This window comes from Tiliqua scincoides, chromosome 7 (assembly GCF_035046505.1).
Source record: "Tiliqua scincoides isolate rTilSci1 chromosome 7, rTilSci1.hap2, whole genome shotgun sequence".
NCBI classification, from domain to species: Eukaryota; Metazoa; Chordata; class Lepidosauria; order Squamata; family Scincidae; genus Tiliqua; species Tiliqua scincoides.
In genome coordinates, this window is record NC_089827.1 from 32,234,446 (window position 1) to 32,256,300 (window position 21,855).

The 21,855-nt window shown below is 42.9% G+C and overlaps 1 protein-coding gene across 1 annotated transcript; it reads right to left on the reverse strand.

Moving 5' to 3' along the window:
- Nucleotides 1-1,456: 1,456 nt before the first annotated feature.
- KIN (Kin17 DNA and RNA binding protein) lies at nt 1,457-21,818 on the reverse strand. Its single transcript, XM_066633571.1, has 13 exons — nt 21,585-21,818; nt 19,612-19,706; nt 16,728-16,771; nt 16,504-16,626; nt 13,330-13,511; nt 12,418-12,466; nt 10,108-10,165; nt 8,769-8,892; nt 8,021-8,071; nt 6,791-6,859; nt 5,431-5,530; nt 3,917-4,017; nt 1,457-3,313 (listed from the first exon to the last, which is right to left on the reverse strand). The coding sequence occupies exons 1-13, from the start codon at nt 21,696-21,698 to the stop codon at nt 3,251-3,253; spliced, it is 1,173 nt and encodes a 390-aa protein (XP_066489668.1). The 5' UTR covers nt 21,699-21,818; the 3' UTR covers nt 1,457-3,250.
- Between the last annotated feature and the right edge of the window lie 37 nt (nt 21,819-21,855).

The window sequence follows — 21,855 nt, forward strand, 5'->3', positions numbered from 1 at the left end:
TGCATACTTTCCTGCACTTCCTCGGCATGCTGCTTCCATGTACATCCACGTGCTGCGATGGGAAAACAGAGAAGATACTGACAGAGCAATCCTATCTTGCACTGGAACAGGCAGGCCAGGACACCTGTGCTGTATCCAGCGCAAGATAGGGGCCCAAAGTAGCTCAGCTACTGAGGGGAAACTCTTCCCCTCACCCTGGTAAGCCACCAGAACCCCAATGGGTCTCCTCAGACTTGTGCCACCTCAGGAGGTGGCGTAAGTCTGAGGACTTATATAACACTGCTCAGGGAATGGGGTTGGGATCAGCACCACAGCCAGGTCTCAGCCCTGCCTCTCGCCTCCTGCTCCCTGCACACCTGCTCCTGGGACCACCCTCCCTCCCCCTGCTCTGGAATGCCTCCTCCCCAGAGGCTTGCATAGGCTGACGCAACCCTCCCTGCTAGAGTCGGCGCGGAGGCTGGATTCAGCCTCCGTGGGCCAGTGCGCATCCCTGTGCTGGCCCAGCCGATTCTTGAGGAGGTGCAAATGTGCTTTATGGCACAAGTGACTTGCACTGGCCCAAGGCGCACTCAGGATTACGCCCCGAGTCATATTGCAATCCCTATGAATGCTGCACCCTCCTGTGAGAAAAGATTATGCTCCATCTGTTATGCCCTAAATTGAACCTTGGTCACTGAAATTCAGCTCCAAACAAGCAAACCTTTCAGTGCTTTTGGACTGTGCTCACAGCAAGAGTCCTGGGCTAGAATTGCAGAATTGTGGCTATCAAAAGGATTTCAAAATGATTTTTAAAAAAAATCAGAAGTGTCATTGACACAGGGAGCACTGCACTGTTAACAAGATAACTGCTCAGATTTTAATTTAACACATCAAATTCAAACTTGATCACATTTCCAAGAAATAAACTTAGCTCCAAAATCTGAATTTCATATGTTGAAATGAGGTGAAACTAAAAATGTAGCCATCAGGTTAACAGCACACAGTACATGTGACAGCGTTCCAGGAAAGCAACTGAAATTCTTGCATACCCAGATAAATCTCAAGAGAGATTAATATTTCCAAATCATGCATGCAAGCTTACATGCATATATTGAGCATGCAAGCTTGTGAAGATTTGAATTCAAGTAATGTATCCAGGTTTCAAATTTAGGTGGAGCTTGCTTTCAGTTTGGTTAAGAGTGTTTTATTTCACTTGGATTTGTGCAAGATGGTACATCTTCATTGGGGTTTATAGCAGCTGCTGGAAGCTCTTGACTATCTACTGTGAACAGTCAGAGCTGCACAAATCTTTCTTTTATCAATTTAGACTTTTCAGACTGCCTAACATTCTTGGGAATGTTGGAAAGAATACTTATTTATTTTATTGTATAGTTTCCACTGCTGTGAAACTATACAGCAGTGACCTTAAGAGGCCCCACAAGTGTCAAATTCATTTTTAAGACAAACATCACACCAATAAAGATTCACTTGTTTATTTTAAAATGGCATTAAAAATACACTGTACAAGTCATACATTTTTTACAAATCTACCGAAGAGGATGCCAGTATATGAAAGAGCACTTTGGAGGATGTCTGAGTGTTTGGAGGACATCTGTATTTCGGCTGTGGAGATGTCCACAGCTCTCTTGGCAGTGTTCTCTATTCTCCAATAAGGCATTTCTATGCTATTAATATTACACCTATTGGCTGAAAGAATGAAGATCCAAAGTCCTACGTCCCATCCCAGTTTGAGTTGTTCCTTCAGACCCACAACAGCCACTCCAGGACATCCTAGGACCTTTGGCAGTAGCATTCGTTTCAACAGGCAGAAAAAACAGGCAGAAAAAGAAGATTTGGTAAGTCCAGGTGCATGTGCTTAAGTCAGAGGCCTTTCTGCACCCTAACCAAACTCTCCCATGGGATATTCCTATACACACTTTGATACATTAGATTAGGCCAACAAAGATCTATCCTGGAACAGAGTTCTCCACATGTGCATTTGTGAGTCATGGTAGGAGGAACTCAAGAGACATAACTGGCAAACCAAAAGTTGGATCCATCACCCAGGTATGTTTCTTTCCCTGAACATCTCCAACTGGGCATATTTGCCCACAGACAAATCTGCATTAGGCCTATCCCTGAATTGCCTTGGTTACCATGACCCTAAAGATTCTATTCCTCAAGAGGCAGCCATGGGCTATATTTATCCCACCAAGCCTACATCACTCAACACTAACCCAAAGCTTCTCTCATAAATGCATACATAATATCAAAAATTAAAATAGTGGTCATGGGTGAGGTACTAACAGCCACTGTTAACACAGGAGTGGTGTTGGCCTCCAGGAAACTGGTCCAGCCCACGCTTATAATTTAGAAGCACTGCCTGATGTCACTGTATGTAAACTTCTGTGACAGCTGGAGAAGGAAAGAGATGAAAGAATCAATTTTGGAGTCACCAAACACAAACACCATATCATGTCAAGCCCTTCCCTAGTAAGTCTAAATGTTCACTCATAATGCTTAACTCTGTTGGTAGATTATCACTCCTTGTTGCTTCCTTGCTTCCTTGCTTCAATTTTTACTGCAACTGCAAGAAATATAAGCTACCACAAAAGCATCTGAAATGACAACTTATCTGGGCCTAGCAACAAATTACACACAGTGCTTAACAAATTGAGGGTTTCCAGCTGCAAAGCTCAAATGATTTGGAGAAAACTAAACATCAGAATCTCATCAATTCCATTATATGAAAGTGGATCTATCAGAAGTTCACAAGTGTATGGGAAAGTGGATCTATCAGAAGTTCACAAGTGTATGGGAAGTTCACAAGTTGTTTCCCATACACTGCACATATAACGAACATGGGCATAGTGGGAGGCAACATCTCCACATGTCCCTTGTTGAAACAAGTGGCTGCAAGCAAGCATGCATATGCACACAGGCAACGCTCCATACAACTGAAAACCCTACTTTTCAGGGTTCTTAATTGGTGGAATACTGTGTATATATGTTGCAGATGTGTTTTAATGGCAGTAAAAGCAATGGGCATTGCCTGCTTTCTCCTTCCCCACTTTATTTATTGTACAGAAGAAGAAGGGGGTGAATGGGGCTAGGGTCCAACAAATTCGTTTGAAAAAAAAAACAACCTATTTGCTTTCTTATGTAGAACTGTTCACACTATGACATAGCAGAGTCTAGTGCAGTGGTGCTCATGGTTTGGGCTGTTCTTAGACTGACTATTTCCCAGAGTCCATCAGCAAGTCCTGTCAACTCAAGCCAACTTGGAAATGTCTTCGTATGGTATACCTTCAAGTCGACGTCCTTTCAAAGGTCCCTGGAGATGGAAGCAGACCAAAGAAAATCCTAAGACCAAGCTTCTTTCCAAACCATGTAATTCATAAACAGGCCCAATCTCTCCTTTTTCAACTGTGTTTGGAAACTTTTCTCTTCAGTGATTCTTTCTTTATTAAAAGCATTTATATCCTAGCTTTCCATTTCCAGTAAAATACCCAAGAGAGCTCACAGCAATTTCTATCAAACAATTCTGAAGGAGGACAAAATAGAATACAGCCTACAAACAGCCAAGAGGCATAGATAATTCTAGACTCAAATTCACAGCACCACCACAACAGTTCTTTAGCTGGCACAAGTCTGAGGAGAGAAAGGGAGCGGGGAGGTTGCTGACAGATGGCCATGCTGATGTGTGCCACTGCTGCTGGATCCATTGCCTCCTGCAGCCTCCCTGGTTCCCCCCATTCTGCCCCACTTCTGCCTTACCTGGCGGGTCCAGTGATGGATGGCGATGACAGAGTGCTTTGTGCACTGCTGGCAGCTATTTTGTGACAGTGGAACTCCGTTCCACAGTTGCAATGTGCTATGGCCATTACTTTCATAAGAATGTATTATATAGTAACTGATGGTGAAAAAGATCACTTACAGATTCGATGACTATTGTTGCTGAGAATGTTTTCTCACTTATGCCCTCTAGAGTAGCTTCGTTTCCTCTGAAACTTCCATTTAAAACCAACACCTTTTTGCCTGAAACATATGAATGCAATTTATATACAGATTAATTGTCCTTACATCATCAGACCATTGGTCTGTCTAGTCCAGAACCATTTACAACAATTAGGGATGGCTCTGTAAGGTCTTAGCTATGCTAGCTATGCTTAACCTTTACCTGGAGATGGTTGGGATGCAATCTGAAACCTTCCACAAGCAATGCTTGACTCACACAGTTATGGCCCCTCTCAGTAATTGGTAAAGGTACCAGCTTCTGTTGTCTTTTGGTATGGGGAACCTGGGATCTGAACTCAGTCCCAGAAATGCAAGCCAATCACTTGCGACCAAACTATTGTGTCACAACAGAAAGATTCTGTTGCACGCAAAGCCACTCCACTGATATTTTTATGGCTTTTTAGGCTGTGTTCAGCCTACCCAACATGTGCATATTACATGGAGTGCAAAGCCCTCTGCTGCAAAGCCCTGCTCCCCAATAGGCATCTCACAGACTCCACATGCCTGTTTTGGAGGATCAGTGAAATGCTGCTTTTGCTTCATTCCTCCACCTCCCATCACTCTTTTAAAATTCTTACAATAAACATATGCATGAGTGCATGTGCGAAGTTTTAAACAAAAATACAGCAGGCAATTTTGGGGTACCCAGCAGTAGACACAGAAGTTAAGTGATGGTTTCTGGGATGATTGCTTATGGACCTCTTATGATTTGTGCCAAGTGTCATTTTAGAAAGCTTACAGTTATTTTAATTTCCCACTAGATTTTACTGAAATAAATATCAATGTGGGTGACTAGGCAACACTCCATTGCCAGTAATGGAGGGTGGAATAGAGGAACCAAGGCCAGTTTTCCAATTGTCAATCTGAGAAGTGTCAGGTGGGTATGAGAATCAGGGCCTTCTCAGCCATGGGATTGACACTTGGAACTTTGATGCGCACTGCCCTCTGCGAGGCTCAGGAAAGCCTCTGGAAGTGAGGGGAGGCTTCACATAACATCACGCCTCACTTGGTGATGGGGTGCCAGTCCACATCCCTGTTGCTAAGCGATGCATGACTATACTTAGTATCCCTGTAGAAATAAACCACCATGGAAGCAACTGAGCTTGGAGGACAGAAAGACAATATGTGCCCCTAAGGGTGAAATGTGAAACATTGCTAGGGATACCTCTAACAGCTGCACATTAAGTATTTTTTGCGCAATCATGAGGACTAGAATTCTTTTTAAGATAAAAATTGAGATATGTCAGATACTAATAAATATCCTAATTAGCCGGGTACAGCTTTCAGGTGCTCAGACGTTAGGACAAGCAGGCTGAGATTTTGTAAGGCTACTTGGAACCAAAGTCACTAAATGACAGGATGAAGAATTGCTCAGGGACTGGAAATGTAGATTGCCAGTTCCTGCTCCAGCAATGGTTCCACAAGATGACTTACCTGGTGCAGGGATTACCGTCTCCAGATGTGTCTGGTCAAGCTTCAGCTTATCTCCAGAATCAATTAGCTTTACAATCGCTGTGTATTTGTCAATGACTTCCTGACATATTAGCAGACATAAAAGAAAAAAGGAAAAGAAAACCCTCATAATTTATTCTGCTGGTGGGAAAAAGATAACAGTCATAATTTAATCTAGAGGTAAGTCTGTTTAAGCACTGCTTTATTTGTTACCATTTAAAATGCATTCAGCAGGTAGCACAACGTACCTTTTAATATGTAAGGTAAACACACCATTCCCTCCCGTACTGCACAGCCACTATGATTAAGTACAGTGCCCCACCATGTACGAGTATGTATATGATGGATAGAAGGAACATGTATTCCTGACTACATCCTGAAGACACTGAACTGCTGATTCTGAAATGTGTGCTGACTTGTACTTCCACCACAACCATGGGATTGAAGTGTACAAGATTGTGGCTAGTGAAGCACAAATAAACGGGTCTGGTTCATGTGGCAACTTGTGAATCAGTGACTGCTTGTCTGGATGCTCCTGACAACTGCCACTGCAACCATCAGAACCAATACCTACACACATTTGCAGAGAGTCCCCCTTGTTTGCCATGTTTCTGTATTGGGACCAATGAGAGCTCCCCCCCTCCAGAAAAACAGCAGCTGCAGGGGACACCAACCAGGATCAAATCAATGGCAGGGAAAAGGCTTAAAGCCCTCAATTCAGATTGGGGCCCTGCACCTTTAAAAGCAACAACAACACAGTCCCCAATTGCGCAATGGGTGTAACATCTAGTTGGGCCCTTGCCTGCTCACACATCCACCCTCTGGCAGTGCTTCTATTCCAACACCCAAGAGAAAAAAGGAAGGTACTGTCTCTTCTGTTTGCTGGGATTTCCTTCTTCCATGGCTGTCAGAAGCTAGACACGCCAGAGAGTGAATGAGCAAGTGTTTGGTAATGCACTGAACAGGCTGGAAGTCCTCTGAATGCATGGTGGCTAGTTCACAGGCTGCCCCAGGAAGCAGATCAAAGACACTATTATGTTCTGACTACCAGCTATCCCTCCAGTGGTCCTGAACAGGAAACTGTTCCTTCCTGAACAGGAAACCCAGTTCTCCCAACTTTAGTAGGTTACAGAGAAGAAGAAAGAACCCAGACAGAGAGATACCAGGGAAGGACACAGGATCTTTTATGCAGTGATTCTCCCAACCTGTGATAACATAAACAATTGTGCAACAATTCAAAAGTTACGGCATGGCAGCCTCATTGATTTGAGCATCTCCAAATGTACAAATTATACAGCACTGCTTAGAGCACTAGGAGGTTTATGGCAATTGCTTCATTTACCTTAATGACAGCCTTCTTTTTATGGTATTTCTCACCAAGCTTCTTCGTTATGATTTTGACCACAATTTCCTAGAAGAGATTATAAGAGACTAATTACATAAAGAAGATCAAGCTGATTTCAGATCAACACTCAAATGCTTCCTGCAAGTCATGGTCCCACCCAGCTGGAAGGAGAAGCACTCAGTTGTACCCTAGAGATAGCATTTGGTGTTTTGTTTTTAAAAGCTGTGAAAGCGAATGCATTTGGAGCTTCTTCTGTTATATTTTTTAAAAGTCTGAGTTTTAGAAAAGCAGCATAGAAATCATTTAAAAAAATAAATATCACACACTTCAGGATCAACACTCTCAGGACAATGGTACAAGTTAAGCAAGTAAACACAATAAAAGGACAAGGGATACAAAGTACAAAAATCATAGAGACAGTAATACAATTCAGATGGCAGATCACCAGCTACACTACATGATGGAAGACAAAAAAACAAGTCCCTGTTTGGAGCTGGGAAGACACTGGAGCTGGAACCAAAAAAGCTTTTCTGGGGAATTAATTCCAAACACAGGGCACCATAAAAAAGAAAGCCCTTTTTCTAAGCATCACCCACCTATCAGGTACAGGGCAAAACCTTTTCCAGGATTTCTATGACAAATGGAAGATTTGAGCAGGTTCATGTGGCAGCAAGCAGTTCTTCATGCACCCAAATCCTAAGCCATTTAGGAATTGATCCCATCAGGTTGCAATCTGGCAACACAAGTTGAATCAGCTACATAAGAACCAGGCCCCTCTGGCTGGAGCAAACAGAATCCTCTCTCATTGGAACAGTTCTCATTTGCTTATCTTATGAGGGGAAGGTGACAATCAAAAGGCTAGCAGGCAGGAGTTGCTGCAGTTTAGACTGTGAGTCTGTGGACAAAGAAGCATCATTGGTTGCACATTCCCTAAGAGACCTATCATTAGGCAAGGGAGAAATCTTGGATTTGTGAGCAAGGAAGTAGAGAAAAATGGAAGTCTGAAGGGAAACACTTTGAACTTTTCTTGTCTTCACATTTCATCTCAACATTTCAATCCTCATCATCACATCCTTGGTTCATGCAAAAACAAAACAAAACAAAACAGCACAAAGCAAAATCAGTTGTCTTGTCCATTTAGGAATGTGTTTTAGATAGAATAAGCATGGAAATGGAAATGCCATTCACACCAGATGATGGAATCCAGATCGCTATTTGGTTACTTACAGGCTGCAGCCAATAGTCTGTTTGGGTGGATTTCTTCTTTCCTTCTTCCAACTAATGGAGGAAAAAAAGTTAACTGGTTCAAAAGTGTCAACTGAAGAATATCAACAGGCAAATATTGCAATTCCATCAATTAGAGACACAACTAGGGCTGGCCTACCCACGTGGCCAACTGAGGCAGTGACAACAGATTAGTGAGGGCTTCCACCTCTATCAGCTCACTTGCTTCCACTGTTCTTCTCCCTCCTCCACTGCCTGGATTGGAAAAGGAAGAGGGGGGTAGAGCAGAAGAACAGCTTCTCTTCCTTTCCCGATCCAGGAAGTTAGTTGATGTGCCAGCCTCTGCTCTTCCATCTAAAACAGCATAAAAATAATTATCAGCAGAGTGGCATTATGAGCAATGCATTTTCTCCTGTGGAACATTGTCTTCATGAAGCAGTAATAAGAGGAACCCCAATAGGTTCATGTGGCTCATTCACAATCACCCAAAACACTGTGTGAGGGTTCCAACTCATCCCATGTGGAGCTGTTTCAATCTCTAGGTCACTACCTCAAAAGAAGAGTGGTGGCTGAGAATCCAGATGCTGGATACCCCTACTCAGGAGCTAGACAGGTGGCCTTTGCAGAGCATGTTGTGTTAAATAAATGAATTCTCTGTCCACCTTTCTTCTCTAGTGAAGGAGTATGAAAGGCAGTATTCCATTTTTGAGCTTACAGATCATGAGTTATCTGACAATGTGTCTTACTGCACCTCCATGATCTCATCCAATGCTGATTTCTTCTTCTTTTCTTTAGGCTGTCCTGAATTAGGTGTTTCTTTGCGTTTAACAGTTGGTGGTGTTCCCACTGCTTTCAGTGCGCTGGGTCCTAGCAAACTGAAGAGAGAGTAGGTTATATGTCTGCTGCAGGCCACCCAAAGGAGGCAAACATTGTTGCCAAGCAGTACAAAAGACTCAGTCTGACCCTTCCTGTTTTGACTGGCTTAGTGGAGCACCGGTTCCTCTGCTTGTAAAAATGAAGATTCTGTGCTCGGAATTAAGCAAATAACCTCTGCTAATTTTACTCAATGTAGTTCATTTCCAATGTACAGGGTTTTTAATCATTGACTGAATTTGGGGTCAGGGGAGAGCTCTCCTGAGCCCTACATCAATCCTCTTCCATGTGCTCAGCTATATATATGGGTTAATACAAACAGATAACAAATGAAAACTGGTTTTCAGCCAAATTGGCTAGTCTGGTTTGTTTTGCTGCCTGATTTGTGCTCCTTGTCTCGAGCCATTTCATTGTGCTCTTTCTGTTGTATGCCACCATCAGAAAGGCAACGAAGGGTGCAATCCTATCTAACTTTCCAGCACTGACATAACTGTGCAGATGTGGCGTGCACTGCATCCTGCAGTAGGGAGGCAGTCAAGAGGACCTCCTCAAGGTAAGGGCATGTTTGTCACCTTACCTTGGGGCTACATTGCGGCTAGGTCAGTGCTGGAAAGTTGGTTAGGATTGTGTCCTAACTTTTTTCTTTTGTAGGAACACAACGAACACTCTTGGAACACATGTCAGCAGATTAGATTTGAGAGCAACTCATTTTTGTTACATCTTTGTTATTTTGTTGCTACAAATGCTTAAAAACAGTTTTAATAACTAAAACAAATTCTTTTTGGACAAGAAAGAAACAAATTAAAAGGAGAAACACAGTTGTATTTAGAAAGACGTTATAGACAAGGGAGAAAAGAACTAAAGCTATGGAGGGAACTGTGAGTTGGCCAAGATATCCTGTAACATTTTGAAATCCTGCTTTTGCCCATCAGCTGCCTCTAGACTACACAATTCCAAACATTATTTGCAATCATGAGGTTTGAAATTTGTCTTTTCTTCCAAATGAAAGCTACAATTTGAAAGATGTCAAAAATTATTCCATAAAGCAGGTTGCAGACTTTGAACACTACTGTGCCAGCCCAACTGAGGTTAATGGGAGCAGCAAAAAAGCACAGTAGCAGACCATGCTCTTGCACAGCACACCTGCAGGCAGACAGATCCTGCATCACCCAAGCAGCAGCAGCAAACCAGGAACAAGATCGACAAATTGCATTCACCTGGCTTTAGAAGGTCCTGCTGTTGAAGTACTTGCTCCTTTGTTCAAATTAAATACCACTGAAGAAAGAAGAAAGAAAGACCATCACTCTTTTTTCACACTCTGGATATGGAACTGGAGAAGCTAATGCAACAGATTTTGCTCTTGGCACTACTGGCAGATGGAAAATTAAACTGAGATAATAGATAAGATTCAAAGTTCAAAGTTCAAGATTCAGACTGTGATACAGACAAGAAGCATCTAACAAACTGGGTGGTTAGCTTTACTCAATATATGAAATGCAGTCCAGTAGTTACTACTTCATGGTCTTCATTACACCCTGAGAGTTGCCAGGTCACAATGCTGCAGCAACAGGAGAAGCCACAAGTGGAAGCACGTTCTGCTAGAGTGGAGAACTATGCAAGGCACAGTGCCTCCTCTTCCTCTTGCCCACATTTTCTCCCTCCCCCCTCTAAATAAAGGTGTGCACTGAGCCAAGCACAGCTGCAGATAGCAGCATTCTGTGTGTGTATGCGTGCATGCCCAACAGTCAGAAGGGTTGGGGTGAAGGGTGGACAGAGTGTCTTTGGAAGCAGGGTTGCAAAGAACTCCCCTTGTTCCTCTGCCTCTTCTTGTTGGTGCTTCCCAGGGTCCCTGCTGACTGACAGAGCCATCAGCTGTGCTGATTTCAGGTCTTTTAAACCTGACATGGCACACCATGCATGCTCCATTGTGTCCTCCCCCTAGAAAAACCCCCACACCCAGCAACTCCATGACTTTAGGAACAGAGCAGTCTGTATGACAAGCCTCATGGTGCATATAACTTTTGGCAGGCATCAGAGCCTCCAGTCACTCTCCCACTGGTGCTCACTTTCCTTTGTCACTCTGAGTGGGGCCACTAAGGACAGATTGCCACCAGGATGACAGGGATCCCAGGCAGTGTATGTGACCAGCTGAGTGGAAGGTAAGTACATGTGTGAGAGATCCGTTTGTGCCAGACCCTGAAGTCCCTTAGCGTTTAGTCGGTCATCCCTTCTCAGAATACCTGTAGTGTCCACAAGTTCCATAACATTTGGACCTTGGTGCTGGACTAGGAAGGGTGCTGGTGCTTCACTACAAAACTCACATGAAGTGAGTTTCAGGCCAATCACACTCACTCTGTCTAATCTATCTCATTCAGCTGCTGTGAGGAAAAATGGGGGGTGGGGGAGAACTATGTACACCCGCTCTGAGCTTCTTGAAGGAAGAACAAGATGAGAGATTACATGAAATAAATCAAGCAGCCAACAGGCAAAGGTGAGAGAGAAGCAAGGAGCTGCTGACAAGCAGGGAAGCAACACTTCCCCACTTCTTTATGGGTATGACCAAGTAAGACAGAATACCATAGTAATGTGATTGCTCTAGTGACCCTCCCAACTCACAAGTAATTAAAGAGAGCTGGCTGCAAGTCCTGAAACTGTCTGGGGTAGATAATGAAAGACCTACCTATATCTAGCCTACCAAGGCTCTGACCCTGGCCTGGGTAGTCCAGCATGGCTACAATGTAAGCAACTTGCCTGCTACCTGCTCTTGTGCAGGAAAAGCCTTGATAGGTAGGATATGGAAAGAATAAAAAATGAATAGTAGTATCAGAAGGAAGAAGAAAGAAAGAGAGAGAGAGAGAGAGAGAGAGAGAGAGAGAGAGAGAGAGAGAGAGCTAGATAAGCAGAGTTGCTCCTGAAGAAGGGGTTATACCCACAATGCACTGGACTCATTTTAAGAAATAATAAACAAATAGCACTTATTGAGGCTGTATATGACAAGAGTCAGTATGAAATAACAGATAAGAGATGGACACAGAAGACCTAGATTCCAATCTCAGAACAACTGTGGCATTTGTGAATGGTCCTGGGAAGCCATTTTCTTACAGGAATGTTATGATGAAACATGCCAGCCCCCCTCAGCTCCTTGAGGCAAGGCGCTGAGGCAAGATGGATTGAGGCAAGATGGATTAGCAACAATAATAAAATGCAATCCAGTTCTGATATGGCTTGTCCCCAATTCCACAAGCACTAGCAACACTGCCTTCCACCTCTCTGGTTTCCAAGGCTCCTTTAGTTATCATCCGTATATATCCAAGCTGTTATCTGCAAACAAGAGGGCTAGAAACTTGTTTTAAAGCAAAAAGAAACACACAGCATTTTGTAGGGTGGGAAATTACATGCTACATTGCCTGCAACACACACAGTTATAAAATTCCAGATGGGATTGCAGAGTTTTCCCACATTGTATCAAGAGTTAAAGCCAGGCCCCCCAGAAGTATAACGTCATGCAGCATTATACATCCATTTACCTTTTTCTTCATCATTTTCTCTGTTTAGTTCTGTGTAGACTGGTTCTTCCTGCAACAGAATAGTAGAGTAACATCAGGACCTGTTGTTGTTGGGGTTCAAGACAGTAACTGGGGTTCAAATAGTGACTGGTTTTGACATTGCTGCTTCTGGCATGTAAATGTAAACTAGGGATGTAAACTAGCAGAAGCAAAGAGCTGGATCCAAATATATTGGACCAAAAGCCAGAGCTGGTACAATATATTTGAGTGCCTGAGTTGGAAAAATACAACCTGACTCCCCCTATGAAATTAACATAAGGCATGATCCACCTGGAAGTTGTACGTATTTTGCAAGCCAACAGGAACTGCACAAGAGAACTATGACTACATGAAAATTTACTCAGCAAGTAGGACAGATAAGAAATTGTAACTTTAGAATAAAAAATTTATGGTAAATTGTTTATTTCTCACACTGAAAGTCTTCAAGATCCTAAAAGTTTTCCATTCAAATACAGGCAGATATCTTCCATGTGTTTATAATTCAGTGCAATAGCTTTCATCTTTGGGGAAGGGGGGTAGTTTTTTGTTAGCAGTTATTAATCCTTCCCTCACTCTATTTATCTGGATACATATTTTATGCCTTATATGTTAATCTAGAAGTTTTCTATAACCTAAAGGCAGCAGCTTCCTTTCCTTCCATTTCTAATTATGTGTATTTATATTCTTGCTTTTTGTTTTTTTAAAGGTTAAAATGTTACAATGAAAGAAAAATAGTTGAAGGAGCCAAAGTCATGGCCAGGAACATATTTGGAGAAAAGAGGAGAATGACAAGGATGACCATTATGGGCCTATGGCCTAATCCAGTGGGGCTGTTCTTATGGATTTCATGTGAGAATTTTTCAAGCCTAAAACCTGATCTAGGTTTGATCTCACCTGCTCTTTCCCCTCCAAGCCTCTCCTGACTTGTTCTTCAATGAACCTGGCTGTTTTCTCTTCATCATCCAGATCCTGCTTTTTCTTCTTTTCTTGCTCTTGCTGTCTACGGATCGTTTCAGGGTCTCTGTCGATATACTGGATGTACCAGCCTTTGGGAGTTTCATCCACTTTACAATAGCCTTAAAAACCACATTGCAACGGTTATGGTCTTTACTGAATCAGAGAAGAAAAAATGCATGTAAGAAAGAAGCTTGGGTTCACCACTCTCTTTTTCAGTCAATCCAAAAGCACTACACACTAGCAAAATGAATGCATAGTCACTTACTAGGTTACTAGTGCGGAATTAAAAGGGTGTAGCCCAAAAGATCAAATTTTATCTTAGCCCTGAGATCACTGAGTGATCTTGGGCAAGTTACTATGCATTCAGTCTCATGTCCCTTCCCCTCCACTACAACAAATTCATGATTTCAGTCAAAGAGCAGAACAATTCTAGATGCAATATGGAGATAACACAAGCCTCCCTTAGAGTTGTTACTCTAAGGGTAAGGATAATGTGCATGAAGTGCTTTGAATACCTGAACGCACATTAGACAAGCTGTTATTATTATGAGCTGCTTTCCAAAAGGGCATAAAGCACATGGAAGTCTTCCACCAAACCAGATTTAATTTGAAACCACTTAAGAGCAGCTTAAGTTTGTTAGCTTGCTTCTGAATAATGAATTTCCATCTCAAGTGTTTGTAATGGGGGAAAATCTCAAGATACTGAGACCCAGTCATAACTAGTAGCATTGACATTCAGCATCACCTTGTTACTTATTGCAGGTAAATGTTCTGGTCACTCCACCTCAAAAAGGATATCACAGAGTAGAAAAATGTGCAGGAAAAGGCAACTAAAATGATAAGGGATGTGGGGCATCTTCCTTATGTGGAAATGCTAAACTGTTTGGGAATTTTTAGTTTATTTAACAAAAACAACTAAGAGAGGAATAAATAAAAGGCCAATAAAATTATTAACAGTGCTAAGAGAGGGTTTTTCCTCTGAAAATATTCAGAATTCAAGAACATTCAATGAAACTATAAAAGTTTCAGCATACACAAAAGAACAACATTTTGCATAGTTAGTGCAAGATGTGGGGGGCAACTGCTGAATTTAAAAAGAGATGAGACAAACGCATGGATGATAAGTCTGTCAACAGCCATTCATCATAATGGCTGTATGGAACTTCCAGCCATGCCACTGAATACTGGGGAGCACGAGGGTGAGGCTATTTACCTACATATCCTGCTTGTGAGCTTCTCAGGTATACCTGACTGATCATCTTGGGAAAAACAATGCAGAACTTTATGGACCTTTTTATTTCATTTGATTCAGCAAGTCTCTCTGTCCTTAAGATCACACACAGCTCTCCCTCAGGATATTTTCAGTGCCATACAGAGAATCAAAATTCTGTTCTGCAAATATTTATTTTCATTACATCACAAGGCTTTTCCAAGATACGATAGTTTCCCCACCCCACCTGGGTTTATTTATTTGTTTATCACTGTGATGCAGTCATTTGGGTAGTCCACCTGGACTCGCAGCTGCTCCTGGACTCCCAGGTGGCGGCTGTGGCTAGGGGGGATTCGCGCAGCTTCGGCTGGTGTGCCAGCTGCGGCCGTACTTGGATCGTGCAGAGCTGGCCACGGTGATCCATGCTACGGTGACATCGAGGTTAGATTATTGTAACGCGCTTTATGTGGGGCTGCCCCTGAAGACGGTTCGGAAACTGCAATTAGTGCAGAATGTGGCAGCCCGTGTGGTCACTGGAGCTAGGCGGTTTGATTCTATCAGTCCGCTTCTCCGGGGGCTACATTGGCTGCCCATTCGTTTCCGGGCCCAATTCAAGGTGCTGGTCTTGACCTTTAAAGCCCTATACTGCTCTGGGCCAGGCTATCTTAGAGATCGCCTACTCCCGTACAATCCGGCTCGTCCTCTCAGGTCATCAGAGAAGGCCTTTACATGTGCCGCCGCCTAAAGAGGTACATGGGGCGGCGGCAAGAAATAGGGCCTTCTCAGTAGTGGCACCAATATTATGGAACTCCCTTCCCCTTGACTTGAGAATGGCTCCCTCCCTCGAGACCTTTCGGTGAGGCCTGAAGACCTTGTTGTTTACACAAGCCTTCTGACTCTATGGCCTTTTTAACATCTTTTATACATCTTTTAGTTTTTTACAGGCGTGATTCCTCCTTGATCTGCTGTTTTATGCTCTTTTTATTCTGACTTTTATCTGATTACTGTTTTTATGGTTTCTCTTAATGTGTTTTTAATATGTTTTTATCTGTTAAATTATGTTTTAATCTGTTTTGTTTTTTTAATATGTTGTAAGCCGCCCTGGGTCCCTTTGGGGAGAAGGGCGGGATAAAAATAAAGTTTATTATCATCATCATCATCATCATCTACAAGTGTTTCACACGACCCCAACCAAAAGATCAGCTGATCTTCAGAAATATTATGTGGGTCAATATTGCTGAATAAAGAATATTTTTAAAAAAAAAAATTGATCCAAACCAGGAAGGAGTTTCAACCCTTCCAAGGCCCTTTGCTACAGCACTGATAAATTAGGAGGAGGAGGAACCTATCCAAAGAGATATTTTGGCCAAGCATATCAGATACAAACATGGTGGAATTTTCTCTGTGAGGCTGATGCTTCAGGCCTGCTGGCCCAAAAGGCTGGCATAGGTCCAAGAAGATCCATTGGAATCATACACAGAGGTAAGGAAAAACTTTTTTTTAAAATCCTTTTTTGCTTTTCTAAAAGTAAAAGATTTTTACTTACTTTGTCCGAACCTGTCTTGTCACCCACACCCCCAATAGCATGCAGCACACACTCCATGAGCAGCAGTGCATGCTATGGGCTGGAGGGGGGATAGGACTGGTCTGCCCAATATTGCTCTTGGCCCTTTTCACTGTCTGACTCCGGAAAGTCATCTATTAAAATATTTATGCCTCACCCATTCATCCCCAAAGGGAACATCAGAACAGTGCACAACATTTTAAAAACAAAACAGCAGACCACAACAAAACAAATAAAGAGATGAAAGAATAAAATACACCTGTACTTGTCTCTTCTTTGGAAGACAACCATTTTTAATAGATCTTTCTAGAAATTGTTTTACAGAAATGAGAATTACCTTCTCTCCCCAGCCACTTAGTAAAATCTGTCAGTGTTTCCCACTGGGTGGCATTCATATGGATATGTTCCCGATGGCCAATATATTCATTATACACTATATTATTGTGGACTCTCTTTGTTCCTAGAACAAGAAAATATCACTGTTAATTAAACATCTGATATTGCACTTTTAAGTGTGTTATATTTTTAAAAAATGTTTTCATTATAACGAAAGGGATTTACCAAATCGTCTCCTGAGAAGTTCTAAGAAATCATTCCGAAATTCCCTAGGTGAATACAAAAGGAACAGTTGCAAAAATTTGGTCAAGCTTGTTACAAATACACAAAATCAGAATAAGGTGATAACTACTTTGTACACAAGTGTGTGCTAATGACACATAACTTTTCATCAGACAGAATAGAAAAATGTCTCATCTTCTATATAAGGCACACAGATATTTTGGTCTCTTGTTCATGCTGAAATTGTGGCACAAAAATTGGAAGACGATTTGATCCTGACTATATTAGGGTAGTTACATTCCCTTTGAAGACAGCCTTTGGGAAAGGTGTGAGGTAGCAGTTTCCAAACTGGAGACCGCTGTGTGCTAGAAACAGCCTCGCTGGTGTGACCAGAGCTTACTGTTCCCCAGGGGAGGCTGCCATTGTCACTACCGATCTCCCATACTTGCTCTGTCCAGCCACATCTGGAAATCCTGGTGCAAAGGAAATCAGGAAATTCTGGTGCAGAACCTGCTGGGGCAGCAGAATGTGGAAGCAGCTGCGTGGAGTGAACATGGGGGGAGATTGGCAGTGACAATGGCAGCCTCTCCTGCAGAATGGTAAGCTCTGTTCATGAGGGGGGCAGGTTAGCGAGGACACGGGTCCGGCCTATGGGCAGAGGTTTAGAATGCCCTGGTCTGAGGGAATGCAATACAGCCACACTGCTCAAGCTAAGAAGCTCTAGGTCTGGGTTAGTGCATAGATAGGTGGCTACAAGTGGCCCTGCATATACCATCCTGAGCTCTATGGTAGAAGAAAGGGGGAATATACAGGTAATTAAAGACTAGCACTACACTGAAATTTCAATGAACATTTACTGTCCTAGTCATGAGAGAGCAAAATGTGTCATATATCTTATGCACAATTTTGTGTCTATGGAAACAACCAAAATGAAGATTTCGGCTGCTTTAGATTTAAAGGAAAACCACAGTTTCTTGTTATGCAAACCTGCTTCCTCTGCTCCTGACCTCCATTGCAGACCTTGATTTCTTTAAATTTCAATTATGCAGCCTGCTTGAAGCTGAGAACAGTTACTTAACTCTGGTTTCCCAAATCAGAATGAATTTCAAACTCGGGTTTAACACCCTGGTTTGGAAGCCAGTGTCAAATCATAGATAGTTTCACATGAGCAGCAGGACCATGGTTAAAGAAACCAGGACTTTCAACTGCATGAAGAGGGGGAAAGGATGGTACCACAGAACCCCATGACTCTCTAGGGGTTATTCTCATAAGAGGAACTATAGTTTATCATCACATCTGAACTGAGCAGTACTCAATTACCTCTTGTCTCAATGCAGAAGGGATTTCTAAAAAATATCTGAAAAATCATGGATACTGGTACATGTATAATCAAACATACTATGACAACAGGAAACAGATTTTTCTTCTTGCCAATACAAATGTGGCAATTACTCAGAAAGCAATTCCTGTGGCTTTTTTAGTTGGCCAAAACCAGTGTGATTTTGTTAAATCTTATGTTCTGACTGTGCTCAAAACATGTTTGTATTTATAAACTGCTGACATTACTACCCATTTCTGGACCATAATGTCAGGAAGGAGAACAGATATGGGAGCCCCATTTTTCTTTCAAGCCATACCTTTATGCTGCCTTTCTGTAACAGTATTTGAGGCAGCATATGGCTTAAGAAAGGCTGCTTCTTGAATGGTTCTCCTGAGTCAGTAGTTGCACTAGTTGTGCTTATTTATTCCTGGATCAATTAGACCTGGCAAAAAGAGATGCAGTGGCACAGTGGGTTAAACTGCTGAGTGGACAAGTCTGTTGACTGCAAGGTTGGCAGTTTGAATCTGCGCAACGGATTCAATGGTGAGGTCCTGTTGCTTGTCCCAGCTCCTGCCAACCTAGCAGTTTGGAAGCATGAAAATGTGAGTAGATAAATAGGTACCACCTCGGTGGGAAGGTAACGGCGTTCCATGCGCTTAGGCATCTAATCATGCCAGCCACATGACCATGGAAACTGTTTACGGACAAGCTCTTCGGCTTAGAAACTGAGATGAGCACTGCCCCTAGAGTCGGACACGACTAGGCTTGATGCCAGGGATAACCTTTACCTAAAGTGGTTCATGCATTAGTAATGTCTAGACTAAGTTAGATGAACACGCCTTATCTGAGTCTGCCCATGAAGACTGCTCAAAAACATAAGTTGGTTCAGAATGCAGTAATCAGGTTACTTATGGGAGACAGGGGACATGACCCTGTCACATCTGTTGTATCATCTGTATTGAATGTCAATTTATTTCTGGGCACACTTCAAAATGCAAATGATTACCTTTAAAGCCCTATACAACTCTTCACCCAGACACTTGAAGGACTGTCTCCCTACATGGTTGTCCATCCCCTGAGATCATCTATGGTGACTATCCTGCATGTGCCATCATTTGTGGGAGCACAGCTTGTGACGTATGATGGGTTTTCTGTTGTGGCAACTACCATATGAAACTCCTAGCTAGGAAACAGCGGCAAAGCTTCCAGCCTCCCTGTATGCCACAAGTGTATGAAAACATTTTTGCTTCATTAGACATTTGGAATAAATTGAGCAACTTTGGTTGTAATCCTAACCTCACTTTCCTGGGAGTAAGTCCCACTGAACACAACATGACTTACTTCTGAGTAGACCTGGTTAGGATTGTGCCCTTTGTTATCATATGGTGTGGTTCAGGTTGTTTTTCATTGTTTTTATGTTTACTGTTCTAAACATTTGGCTTGCTTGTTTTTCTTCTGTTAACTGACTTATGGGCCCTTGACCAAAGAGAATAACAAACATAATATTTTTAAACAAACACATAGAAGCAGCAGAAAAATCAAAGTCAAAACATTAGCCAAACTCACTCTGAAAAGTAATCCATGAATTGCTGAGGATTCTCAGAAGCAAGCAACAGCTGTCTCTGGTGAGATTCTGACATGCAATGACATTTAAAGCCATTCTAGATAAAAACAAGAGAAAAATGCTGAGGACTTGCAAAAACAGCTACACTGTTATAAAAGAACAAAACTACAGAGAATTTTTTAGTGCTAAGCTACTGGTTTAATAATGCAAACATTTATTTACACAAAAGCAATATCATCCGAAGCAGAGCTGCACATAATCTAACCTGGATTTCTTAAAGTGCATGTTTCTTTGTAAAGTGCACCAAATTCCACACTATAACCTCTGAATTCTATGTATAAATTGAGTGCATTAAATTTGTTTTCTGTGCATAAGCTTTTCTAACTTTACTCATAATAAACAACATAAAGGCACAGAAGTTTTTTCCAGCAACCCAAGAGCTTAACCCTGCTGGATCAGGCAAAGGGCCCATTTAGTCCAGCTTTCTGCATCTCACAGATACTTCAGGGAGCACACAAAATCCCCATATTCTTTTGCCATGCCCTTACATCTGGTATACAGAGATAAGCTACCTCTAAAACCCATAGATTGCATATAACTATCATGGCTTGTAAGCTGTGATGAACTATTCCTCCATAAATCTGTTCAAACCCCTTTAAAAGGCATCTGGGCTGGGTGCCATCACCACATTCTGTGGCAAGGAGTTCCATAGATTAATTGCTTGCTGGGTAAGGAAATATTTTCTTTTGCCTGTTCTAACTTTCTCATCAATCAATTTTACTAGACGTACCCTTGTTCTGGTGTTGTAAAAGGGAAAAGAACTTCCTTCTAGCCATCTCATGCATATATCTCAATGTATATAGCTCAATCATGTCTCCCCTCATGTGCTTCTTTCTAAACAGCTCCAAAAATTGTAGCCTTTCCTTCCAAGGGAGGTGCCCTAGCCCACAAATCAGTTTGGCTGCTCACTTTTGCACTTTTTCCAGTTCCACTATGCCTTGTTTGAGATGTGGCAACCAGAACTAGATACAATTCTCCAGATGCGGCCTTACCTTTAATTTACATAATGGCATAATAATATTGGATGTTTTATTCTCAATTGCTTTTTAAAATATCCTGAGCATGGAATTGGCCCTCTTCACAGCTGCCACACTGTGTTGACACTTTCGTGGAGCTGTCCACCAGCACCCCAAGACCTCTTTACTGTTCTGTCACAGATAGCTCAGAACCCATTAGTCTATATGTGAAGTTTGGATTTCTTGCCACAATGTGCACTGCTTTTCACTTTCAGGGGGGCTTTATTTGTGTGGTTTCAATTATTCGCCCCCGACCCCCTCCAGAGGCAAAGGGAACTGTGCTCTTCTTACCTCCAGAGGGTCCAGCTTGTGGGAGGGTCCCCAAGGATCCACGGTTTCACGTATCTGCAGGAAGTTCCAAAATGGAACCCCTGTGGATACTGGGAGGGTCCCGTACTTACACTGATGCACATCTGCCCATTTGCTGCCCACTCCCTCAGATTTTAGAGAGATTCTTTTGGGGCACCTCAAAACCCCTTCTGGAGTTTGCCCTCTGGGATTAACGTCATCCGCTCTGGCCACCTCTCTGCTTATCCCCAACTTCAGGTCACTTATGACCTCTGGAAGCTGTGCTTCACTTCTGCATGACAGAAGCATCTCAGGTCACTTAGAAGGAATACTGAAGCTGTGCAGTCTATTTCCATGAGACACACACAGGCTTGGGCTCAGAGGCTGACTTCTGAGCAGACACGCACAGGCTCGGGCTCTGGCAGTGCTGCTCCCTAAGGAGTCCTTCAGGCTGGGGCCTGCAGCTCTCAGAGCCCGAGCCTATGCACGTCTACTCAGAAGTAAGCCCATTATAGTAAGTGGGGCTTACTCCCAGGTAAGTGTGGCCTGGACTGCAGCCCGAGGAGGCTCTTCTGCAGTCCTTCCTTGGCCTTCGCCGCTGCGCTCCTCACCTCGTCCCGGCACTGCTTCTGGCACATCTGGCAGTACCAGCGCAGCTTCTGCAGCCCCTTCGACTTGATGCGGTTGGCGATGGCCTTGGGGGACAAGAAGTCCGTCTTCCCCATGGCGACAGGCCCTCCCCACCTGCTGCTCCCACGCCGGAAACAGCGGCAACGACGCTCTCGGCCGCTTCCGCTCTGGGGCGGCGTTTCCTGTGCGTACCGCTTTACCCCAGCGTCTCCATGGCCTTTCCCACGATGCCGGAAGTGCCTGTGAGGCGCT